We start from the raw sequence: 12,145 nt of genomic DNA, 5'->3' as shown, positions 1-12,145 counted from the left end.
AGTGGTTCTGTGGGCCAGTAATTTGGACAGGGCATATTGGGGATGGCTTGTCTCTGCTGCATTATGCCTGGTGCAACAGTTACGGAGGCTGTGAGAGACTAATAGTTGGGGGCTGGTTACATCTGAAAGCTCATCACTTACATGACTGATGACATGTAAATAATGTTGAAGTGACTGAAAGAGTGGGACTGCAGATCTGAGCATGTGATCTTGTCTTCCTCACATCAAGGGAACTTTAAGATAGTTAGACTTCTATTTGGCTCAGGATTCCAAGTACAAGTGTCCTTGTGAGCAAGGCAGAAGACGCATTGCTGTCCATGACCTAGCCTCAGAAGTCAACTTCATCATTTCCCCCATTCTCTACTAGTTGAAGAGTTACAAACCCCGGTGCAAGGGGAAGGGATGCAGACCCCGTTCCTCAGTAAGAGGCTGGGTGCGGGCTCTCACTGAGGAAGCGCGTGTGGGCTCAGGGGGAGGGGAGACACAGTTGAGGTCGTCTTTGGAAAAGTCTGTGTGCCTCAGCATGGAAGGGAAATATAAGATCCTTTCACGGTGTCATTTGTTGGTGCAGCACAGCATTATTTTTAGATAAAACTATTTCTATGAATTATTTAATGCTTACAGCCAAATATTAGTTGTAGGTATTGGCTATGTTGATATCCAGCGGATCAGCAGCTTTGCACCAATGAAAAGGATCTCTTTAAGTATTATCTGATGCAGTGCTCTTTGATTTTTTTCCTTCTTAGCAAACAATACTGAAAATCATGACTGAAGAGGTCTTAGGTAATTTATGACATCTTTAAAGATTAGATTGGAGCATCAAAATTTTGTCAGTGAGGACAGACATCAGTAAGGCAATATAGTGACTCAAAATATATTTCTTCTAATTGAATTTCAGAAGTTTTGTGATTGAGTGTTGCTTTATTGGTTTGTTTTAAAGGAGGAGTTCCTATTAAATATATGAGTTAAGTCGCTTACGTTTGCTGAGTTGTTACTGCATCAAATACTGCAGCATGGATAGAATACAGTCTTGAGTCGAGACAGCCCGAGACACGAGCCAGTTATTTCAGTGTTAGCGTTCTTAGCATGTTTACTTGGACCTATATAGTCTGCTTTTATCTGTTTACACACAACAATAAGTTCAAAATTTTTACTGAACATTTCTGAGTAAAATTTGAGTCAGTATTTCACCATTTGTCCCTCAACAGCACTGTATAGTTATACAGTTACTTTTTCTGTTGTTTTTTTTTTGTCTACATTGTATGTAAATATGTTAAGAGTAAAATGTTTCTTCAACACTTTTTCTTTTAAAAGCCATTTCTAGGTAGCAGTGACTGTGTTAATCAAATATCAGGTAAACTAAAATTGGGGAAAGAAGTACTAGCTACTTTGGAAGGACATTGGGTAAGTATTTTTATATTTTAGCTTTACAAAAAGAATTTTATTCAGTGGGAAAAAATTAAACATCAGATTTTATAAGTTCACTTGTTCCATTTCTAAAAGCATGACTATTCAACATAAGCTTCAACTTAAATATTTTGGTATTGCTCTGTTATCAATAATGTTTAGTTTAATATTTGAGCTTTCTAAAACCTTAAATCAATAAAAATAGCTGACACTTTTATATCACTTATTATGGAGTGCATTGTTTAAAAATGTTACTTATATTAAATCATTTAATAAAGTGATCCTATGAAGTGAGTGTTATTATTTTGTCCCCATTTTACAGAGGAGGACACTGAGGCACAGAGAATTTAAATAATTTGTTCAGAGTGGTGAAGTAAGATTCCCGCCTTGACACTCTGGTTCCAAGGCTGTGCTTACACACTGCAGTATACTGCCTCTCACCAGAAGAGGTGTTTCCAGCAAGAGTTCTAGTTCCTTCTGAGGAGCTTGGAAAAGATACAATGTTTTTTGAGAGCAGTGGCTTTTATTTACTTCTCTGATGACCTAAATTCATGTTTATGTAATTTTTCTAAGAGGAGCTTATTAAATTAATAAAAAAAAAAGATCATATCATGCTAGGGCCAGATGCATTCTCACTGTTAACTCTAGCATGTGCTTTTTTCTGCATTATAATCAGAAAATGATGGGAAATATGATGTTAAAATGAACATGGACCTATAAACTCAACCAAGAGGTCACAATGCTCTGTTATTTTTAGAATTTACTTCCTATCTGAATATCATTTGGAAAAAAGATAGAACTCTTTTTTTTAAAAAAAAAAAAAAACTGTATGAGGCTGTGCTCAGGTTTCTAATGCTAAGAAGCGCTCCCAGCTGTTCCTGCATGTATGAACACGCAGATGGTCTACAGCGTCTCACACTGGTCTGCAGCAACCATGGCAAACACTGTGCCACTGTGATGATTCAGAGTATTGAGTGAAACTTGTGAGAACTCACGAACTGTTTGTCTGTTCAACCAGACTTTTAAAGGACAAGTATTACATATTTAATCTTAATGTTTTCATAACAAGAGATTTGGGGCTTTTAGAAAGTACTTGTTATATTTGTTTTAGAAATGTGTTTGTTTTACTGGGATTAAGTGTCAAGAAGAAATGGTTATTACTGAACTACATAATTCCCTTTTAAATAAAGGCAATTCTCTACATTAATTTTTAATATCTTTAAATATAGGATAGTGAAGTTTTTATTACTGACAAAAAGACTGATAATTCAGAGGTTTTCTGGAATCCAACACCAGACATTAAGCAGTGGAGATTAATAAGGCACACTGTAAAATTTGAAGAGCAGGGAGAGTTTGAATCAGAGAAGTAAGTATACCATTTTTCAGTTAACTTCATGAAAATCCAAAGAATTTTTTTTCTTTTAATCCCTCAACAATGTGATCACTTTTTTCTGTTTGAATTCAGCAAAGTAGTTTACTATTTGTGAGATGTGACAGGGTTTTGTTTTGGTGTGTGTGAATATCAAATAATTACAATACAAATCATGCTGCTCTTCTGCTCTAAATTAAAGCTTCCTATTTTTTTTTCCTTTCTCTTCTTATCTACTCCAGGGCCTATTTAAAACAAAACTTTTTTTTGCTTGCATAAAATTACGGGACTAGGTCTTCTCTAGCAGTCCAGTCGGAGAAGGCAATGGCAAGCCACTCCAGTACTCTTGCCTAGAAAATCCCATGGATGGAGGAGCCTGGTAGGCTGCAGTCCGTCGGGTCGCTAAGGGTCGGACTCGACTGAGCGACTTCACTTTCACTTTTCACACATTGGAGAAGGAAATGGCAACCCACTCCAGTGTTCTTGCCTGGAGAATCCCAGGGACGGGGGAGCCTGGTGGGCTTCTGTCTGTGGGGTCACACAGAGTCGGACACGACTGAAGTGACTTAGCAGCAGCAGCAGCAGTCCAGTGGTTAACACTCCTTGCTCCCAATGCAAGGGCACAGGTTTAATCCCCGATCAGGGAACTAAAAAGACAGAAAAATATGGGACTAATGATTCTTGGTTTTTATCTGGCTGTTTTCTAACCCAGGTTAGGTATGTGGAACTCTAGGTGGAGGGAGCAGAACAAAATCTTCTTTTGTTTTATTTTCCAAAATACAAAAATTACAGCACTAGCTGTGCAGCTTCTAGAGGACTTCTATTAGTTGGGGACTAATTAAGGCCATAATTTCTGTCCTTAAATCATGAAATTCTTGCTTGATCTGCTGTACTTTACTGGAGTGGGTTGCCATTCCCTGCTTCAGGGGATCTTCCCAACCCAGGGATTGAACCCAGGTCTCCTGCATTGCAGGCAGATTCTTTACTGTCTGAGCCAGTAGGGAAGTACATAAAAAATATTGTACGCATACTGCTCAGTTGTAGTCTTCTGTTCCTTTCTTTGTGTTAGGAGAAGGGGGATGCTGTGTAAAAGCCTGTCTACTAGGTACTTTATATACATCAAGCAGCTGAGTCCTCAGTACGAGTTTCTTCACACATATCATTCTCTTCTCATGAGGATTCAAGTCTACATCCACTGTCCTTCTGTACTCAGAAACTGAGTTTTCCATGTTCTAAAAATTCTGTTTCAGGGACTTCCCTGGCAGCCCAGTGGTTAGGACTCGACCTTCCAGTGCAGAGGGTTTGGGTCCAATCCCTGGTCAGGGGACTAAGGTCCCACATGCTTCATGGCCAAAGAAGTAAACAAATAAATAAAACAAAAGCAATATTGTGACAAATTCACTAACAACTTAAAAAAATTTTCACATTAAAAGAAAAAATTCTGTTTTACTACAACCACATGATGCTCTCCATCAAGAGTGAAACTTTGCCAAGGCATATGACTGTTTTTAAGACATGGATATAATTTAACATATTTTTAAGATGAGGAAAATGAATTTTAGACAAGATAAGTAACTGTAAGTTCCCCAGCCAAGAGGTGGCAAATCAAGGATTATCTGATTCTGTAGCCTTTATTTTTTCAGTCCACAACATACTATCTTGCCAGAAGGGTAGAATATAGATATATTTTAATGTATCTAATATAAAACTAAACTTTAGTAGGGGAAAAGATTTTACTTCTAATAGAAAAGTAGTCTTTTTATTAAATCAGTGATTCTCAACACTGGCTACACGTTAAAATCACTTGGGAAACATTACAAAAACAATACTTGGGCCCACTCCCATAGCTTCTGATTTTTTAAATTCCCTGACAGATCCTGCATCCAAGGTTGAGAAACATGACATTACACTTTTGTATCTTTGAGGCCAGTGGATCTTAATCAGCATGTACAAGAATCATCTGGGGAGCTTGTTAAAAATGTAGATTATTGAGCCTTCGCTAGAGTTCTATCAGCATGGGTCAGCACCATTCATTTCCATATATTTAAGAACTCATGTAATAAATTTCTCTTGCCAAGAAAAGATATTGGTCTCCACTGTCTTGCTGTATTTAAGGCCTTACTTTTTATATCTTGACTTGTTTCTAAGCATCTGAGCTTTAGCTTTGTCAAAGCCAAAAACCCACATGGGCATCATTTCCTGTCAAGGAGACTCAAACCTACTCCGTGTAAATTTGATTTTCTGTTGTTTTCTCAATGTTACTTTTGCACATGAATTAGACTCTGGCAGCGGGTAACTCGAGCCATAAATGCCAAAGACCAAACAGAAGCTACTCAAGAAAAGTACGTTTTAGAAGAAGCTCAAAGACAAGCTGCCAGAGAGCGGAAAACAAAAAATGAAGAGTGGACTTGCAAGTTATTTGAACTTGACTCGCTTACAGGAGAATGGCATTACAAGTTTGCAGAGTAAGTAATTAAAAAGTTAAAAAGTATGTTACAGATAATATCTCATAGTCTTTTGCTTTTATTTCTAGATTTTTTAGTTAGTATGAATAGTTTTTAAATTAAGTGATACATAGACACACACACACACACACAGAGTATGAGATTTTGCCCTTGATATTCATTATAAATTTGACTCTGTGATAATAGTTAGCCTGTAAAATAAGTTGAAGATCCGAAGATTAGATATGACAGATCTTAGTTTTATGGCTAACTTTATAATTACCATTGAAAATCTAATCATAGAATAGAAAGTTTCTGAAAAAGTTTTTGAATGCTTTGCTTAGTCATAAACAAGTGGTATTTTTTTTCATTTATGTAGTACTCGACCATGGGACCCACTTAATGATATGATACAGTACGAAAAAGATGGTGTTATCCAGACCAAAGTGAAACATCGCACTCCAATGGTATGTACTCAAAAAGTAATTAGACTGCCAGTCCTAGAGGAACCTCCTCCCTTTAGTTCTCCCGCACTTTCTTTGCTTCTTTGTCTTCAATAAATAGTTCTGAATTTCCACATGTAAAAGAATGAAGTTGGATCCCTTTCCTCAAACCATACACAAAAATTAACTCCAGATGGATTCACAACCTAAAATAAGAGCTAAAACTATAAAACTCTTAGAAGAAAAAAGGAGTAAATCTTCATAATCTTTTATTTGGCCCTGTATTCTTCTTTATTGTTAGTATGAATAGTTTTTAAATTAAGCGATACATACACACACACACACACGATGACGTTAAAGGCAGGAGGAACAGCAAGAAGAAATAGATGCATTGAACTTCATCAAAATCAGTACTTTTGTGCAACAAAGGATATTATCAAAGTGAAAGACAGCAGAGAATATCTGCAATAATTTATCTCGGAGGAGTTTAATACCTAGGGTATATATAGAACTCATTACTTGACCAAAGCAAACATTCCAAGTAGAAAGTGAAAAAGGACTTGAATAGACATTTCTCCAAAGAAGACAGACAGATGTCCAACAAACATGAAAAGATGCTCAGCATCATTAGTCATAAGGGAAATGCAAATCAAACTACAAGGAGGTTAGGTACTACTACACACCTACTAGAATGATAGTAATTTTAAAAATAGAAAATATGTGTTGAGAGGATGTGGAGAAATTGAAACCCTCATAGAGTGCCGGTGGGCATATAAAGTGGTGCAGCTGCTTGGAGCTTGAGTTGGTGGTTCTTCAAGAAACTTAATGTAGAATTGTTGTGTAAGCCAGCAGTTCTACCACAAAATAATTGAGAACAGAGTCAAACATATACTCGCACATCAGTGTTCATTGCAGCATTATTCTCAATAGCCAAAAGGCAGAAACAATTCAAGTGTCCATCAACAGATAGATAAACAAGATGTGGTATATGTTTCCAACAGGATATTATTCAGCCATTTTAAAAAGGAATGAAGTTCTGTTACATGCTGCATCATGAATTAACTTGGAAAATAACATGCTAAGTGAAATAAACACAAAAGGCTTGATACTGTTTGATTGTACTTATATAAAATATCTAATAAGCAAATTCATAGAAAGATTAGAGGTTACTAGGGACTGAAGGGAGGAGAGAATAGGAAGTTACTGCTTAATTGTTACAGAGTTTCTCTTTGGAGTAATGAATATGTTTTGGAAGTAGTGCTGATCGTTGCAAAATATTATGAATGCACGTAATACAACTGAATTGTACACCTAAAATGGTTAAAATGGCAAAAAAAAAATTTGTGTGTATACATATATACACATTATCACAGTTTAGAATTTTTTTTAATTTTAAATTTTGTTTCTTCCTTTAACAACACTATCATGATAGCGACATATAGGGCATCTATAGTTCCTAACAGTAGAGTTTACTGATCACATTAAATTTTTGTCTACTGAGAGTTAGATTACTGACTCCCTGTCTCATTTTAAATAACTTCTCACCCGGCCTTACCAATCTCCTTATCTTTGCATCTGGCCATGTCAGTCTCTTGAACTACTATTTGATCTACTTCTCTTAAGAATGTGGATTTGGATTCTAAATGTTATAAAATTTTAGGTTTCCATGATTTAAAGTATGAGGGCACAGTGTAGGCTGAATCTAGAACTTGCCTTATTATTTATTTTCTGTAATAAAATTATACAAATTTCAATTTGAAGCCTGTGAGTAAGATTTCCAAAATTATTTCAAGGCATCATTAACGGGATAATTCCTACTTAGAACGGTAAACAGATAAGAATAAAGACTTAAGACCACTGGTTCTGTGTTTTTCTAAGCATATAAATTACCTTGCCCTTCTACTTCTAGTTTCTTCTCTTGCATTTTTTAGTCTAAGGAAAATTTAGTCCTAATTGATAGTTAAATATACTTTGAATTTTGTACATTTACTCAGATATTTACAGTAAGTTTAAATTATGCCCTGCGTGACAATAATATCATTTCCATTTATTGTAAGATGCTTTCTGCATTATCCAGGTATTATTAAAACTTTTAGGTAAATAATTTTATTGGAAACCCAACATCATTTAGTGAAAATGTTTGTAATGTTGGAGACAGGTATGATCTTAAAGTAGCACTGTTAAATTAACATTCAACTAGAGGTACTAACTTGGGCTTCCCCGGTGGCACTAGTGGTAAAGAGGCTGCCTGCCAACGCAGGAGACGCAGGAGACGTGGGTTGAGTCCCTGGGTTGGGAAGGTCCCTGGAGTAGGAAATGGCAATTCACTTTTCTAATTGTACCAGATGTACTAACTGTGCAGTTAGAAAAGTAGGGTATCTGTATTCATATTTGTGTGTGCATAGAAATATCTCTTGAAAGATACACAGACTAATAGCATTGAGTGTCTTTTTAGTGGAGGAGAGACTGGGTGTATATGGATCAACAGTGGGGAGGAAACCACTTCACTGTATATTTTCTTACACTCTTCAATGTTTGTGCCAAATTAATATTTCCTATTAACATTAAATACTTTGATAAGTGTATCACATCTTGTTACGTTTTAATTAGACTGTTTCATATTTGTTTTTATTTCTAAGTATTGTGCCCATGAACAGTTTTGCAGTTGTACAACACTGATCTTTAGTTACAAAATTCAGCACAAATTCACATCATAAAATGAGTTTTTGTTTTCAGGTTAGTGTCCCAAAAATGAAGCATAAGCCAACCAGGCAACAGAAGAAAGTGGCAAAAGGCTATTCCTCCCCAGAACCTGATATCCAGGACTCGTCTGGAAGTGAAGGTAAAAATATTTATTTCAGACTATTGACTGTAAAGAGTCTAAATTTTTTAAAGGATATTACTATACTGTGATGTATTAAAATGGTTTTTCATATTAACTCAAGAAGATTTGTAAGATTTGATAGGGGATAGGGATGATGTGCAAGAAAAGCTTTTTTAGATTATAGATAAATTTCAAAACCAGGCCACAAGGTAAAGTCATAGAAATGAAAAAGAGGGAAGCATGCAAATCAAGAAACACACAGTAGCAGTAGCTCATATGCCTTGTTAACTTCTGGAAAATTGTTGATGGTTTCCTGGATTCAGCACAGGCACCATTTCTTGAGTTTTGGGTTCGGGTCCATGCTTCAGAAGTTTTTCATTCTCATAGTAAATTACTGTGGTGTTTAGAAATCACAGACAAGTAAAAATGTAACTATATCAAAATTATGAACTAAATTAACTAGTGTGCCATTTCTAAGTCACATAATTTATAAGCTGTCTTGAACTACATGGAGATATAGTCAAAGATTAAGGTAATGTCCAAGATGTTATGAGAAAATAAAGTTTTTTGTTAAAGCCATAGTCTTTACTAAGCTTACACTAAGCTGGGGAACTCAGTTTTACAGAGATAATACTAGAAACGAAGAAATGGTAAATGCTAAGAAATCAGTAGATAACAAATAGTAAAGAGTTTAAAGGAAAGGGAGCTGAATTCAGTTTGAGGGAAGGTTCTTAGAGGAAAGGAACCCTGATGAATTATTAGTATTTTTAATGGATTATAGCAGTCTGGGCTTGAGGGATGCAGGTGAGTGGACAAGAGAAAAGAGGAGTAAAATGAGTAAAGTTTTTTTAAAAGCAGGAGTCACATGGTACCATTGTGCTCAAAAGGAGAATATTATTTATGCTGTTGTTCCCATTTCACAGTAAAGGAAACTGAGGCTCAGGTTAACCTGCCCAAGGTCATATACCCTGTAAGGCAGTGTGTATATGTTATATATGCAGGTATTCTGGCTCCTTAATTCATTGTCTTATCCACTCCACTGTATTACCTATAATGTATCAGCTATCGTTTATTCAGTACCTAACATGGCCAAACTGGAGGTTTAAACACACATTACTACAACCATGCAAGTTTGAGTATTATTATTATCCCAAGTTTGCAAATGAGATAACTGAGACCTGGAGAGAGATTAAGATCTAAACAAAAATGGAAAGGAAGGAATGGCTACTTGAAGGGATTAAAAAAATACCATACACTTTGTTGGTTGACAATAAAAATTTGTAGAAGAGATGCTAAAACCAACAGAAAAGTTTTAAAATTTAGGTGACTAAGAGAATAAAGATAACATTAACAGTTAATTTTAAACAACTGAAAAGGATGCTCAAAAAGCTGACTTCTTCATATGTATACAAGTAGGCAAGAGATAGAAGAGTAATACCTCCTCCAGATTAATATATATATTTTTAAAGAAATATTTTTGTCTATTTTAACTGGCTAAAAAATAAAACTGATTCAACCCAAAATTTAACTACTTTATGGTTACTTTTAATAAAACTATAGTGTTCCAGTTTTGAACTATGATTGAAACTTCAAAAATCTGAAGTATTAGGAGTAGTATGTTAGTCTCTAAACCATAAAATAACATCTAGGAAAATTTTTATTACATGAGAATCATTAATCTGAAATATAAATTGTTTATAGTTAAGTATGTCCACTATTTTCACTGTGTTTATTCTCAATGTCTTTTTAGCTCAATCAGTAAAACCAAGTGCAAGAAGAAAGAAAGGGATAGAACTGGGAGATATTCAAACTTCAATTGAATCTATTAAACAAACACAGGAAGAAATTAAAAGGTAATCTGTACTGACAGTGACTATTCATTTGAGTCCAGAGGAGTTAAAAATCCTGTTACGTAGGAAGTCATATGCAAACTTTACATTTTTATAACATTGCTAAGCTAAACTAGAACCCTGGCTTCTAACACCGATTCCTGAAACAGGAAATTCCTTTGGCACTAAAGTACTGGGGGAGAGAGGGAGGTTGTTTTGTCTCGTCTGTGAGGCTGGAACTGGAATCTCTTCATCTGACTGCGGTGGCATACTAGGAATGTAGCTGAGTTAAATGTGGAAGTGGGATGGTTTTTGAGAAAGTCAAGCCTTCCACAGTCCTTTGTACATGGCTAATTTTAGTTGGAATGTTCCAGTTGTTGAAATATCGAAATACGTTCATAACAATTGGTGAGCCCTTTGAGTGTTCCCTTTGCATTTCCCCACACTCACCTCCCCATGATCCAGCACCGAAAGATTGTAACACCTAGGGAAGTTCCTTGTAAAGGAAGGTTCCTGTTCTGCTCTGTCACTCAGGCCAGCACAAGTTCAGGTTGCTTGTATGCCGTTGCAGAACAGATGTTAAAATTTTTTATATTAGCCAGCCTGCTTTTGTGTATTCAGCACTCAGTGCTCGCTGTTCTGGAGGATTTTTTTAAAGATATTTATTCTCTTCTTGGTGATTGTATAGCTTATATTTAGTTGCTATTTTCAACCTCATCTCTTGCCATTCCTCTACACTGACCCTGTGCTGTAGTCCTATGAAACTTCCCACATCTCCAGAATATAGTGTACCCTTTCATATAAGGGCTTCTCTAGTGGTTCAGGTGGTAAAGAATCTTCCTGCAGTGCAGGAGACCTGGGTTTGATCCCCGAGTTGGGAAGATCCCCTGGAGAAGGGAATAGCAACCCACTCTAGTATTCTTGCCTGGAGAATTCCATTGACAGAGGAACCTTGTGGGCTACAGTCCACGAGGTTGCAAAGAGTTGGACATGACTGAGTGACTTAACACTTTTTTCTTTGGATCTTTGCCCACAGTGAATCCACTTTTTAAACTGCCCTTCCTCCCACCTTGCCCATCAAGAAAATCCCTGTTTATCCTTCAGAGTATAATGCAAATGCTACCCTTTTTGTAACATTTCTGATCACTCATCCTCTCGCGGTGTTTCTAACTCTTCCACTTGCCTTGTCTGTTTCCCATTAGTCTTTCTGAGTGCTTACTGTACTACAGAGTTGCTAATTGTGTGTCTGTTTTCCTACTCCCACTCCACCCCAATTGGAGTGTGAGCTCTTTTAGAGCAGGGAGCATGTCTTCTGCATCTTGGTATCATCAGTCCTTATATAAAGTGATCACATTTCCTAATTTAATTTTATTTATAAATTAGTGAGCCTACTTATTCATTTTGCCTTTCTTCTTCTATACTGGGAAGACACTAAAAGAAGTCATAAAAAGAAAACATCTTCACTAATCAGCTTGTTTGAGGCAAAGTATTTAGAGTCGCACGAGGATAATGTAAGCTTGTATTGTGACTAAATTAACATTTTATTTTTGTTAGCATATGAAATGCCTACAGAGCTTTCTTCAAGTTAGAAATATCATAAAATTTGTTTTTTTCCTGATAAAGGATTTTTCTCCATCTCTATCTTTGTCTCCCTAAAAAAAGATAAAATAACTTCAGTGGACCAACTGAGAGGCAAAATTTTTGTTTTAAAACCACTGTGATAACAAAGAAGGTGATATATTTTAAAGTCTGCAGGCTTTAAAAATTATGTTTGACATGCTTAGTCGCTCAGTCATGTCCAGCTCTTTGTAATCCTTTGCACTGCAGCC

General features: G+C 36.0%; 1 protein-coding gene across 6 annotated transcripts in view; it reads left to right on the top strand.

Moving 5' to 3' along the window:
* OSBPL8 (oxysterol binding protein like 8) overlaps positions 1-12,145 on the top strand; it is a 163,285-nt gene that overhangs the window by 146,448 nt on the left and 4,692 nt on the right. For all 6 annotated transcript variants that reach the window (XM_088836810.1, XM_055396179.2, XM_055396181.2 and 3 more), the window contains 6 exons: positions 1,315-1,404; positions 2,637-2,773; positions 5,056-5,241; positions 5,600-5,687; positions 8,400-8,505; positions 10,238-10,340. In XM_088836810.1, the coding sequence (XP_088692936.1) occupies positions 1,315-1,404; positions 2,637-2,773; positions 5,056-5,241; positions 5,600-5,687; positions 8,400-8,505; positions 10,238-10,340 (710 nt within the window). The remainder of the gene's footprint in view (positions 1-1,314; positions 1,405-2,636; positions 2,774-5,055; positions 5,242-5,599; positions 5,688-8,399; positions 8,506-10,237; positions 10,341-12,145) is intronic.

The sequence above is a fragment of the Moschus berezovskii genome, chromosome 6 (genome assembly GCF_049115385.1).
Source record: "Moschus berezovskii isolate FMDL1 chromosome 6, NW_MosBer_1.0, whole genome shotgun sequence".
Classification (NCBI taxonomy): Eukaryota; Metazoa; Chordata; class Mammalia; order Artiodactyla; family Moschidae; genus Moschus; species Moschus berezovskii.
The sequence above is the reverse complement of the archived record's forward strand: the minus strand, read 5'-3'. Positions and strand labels throughout refer to the sequence as shown.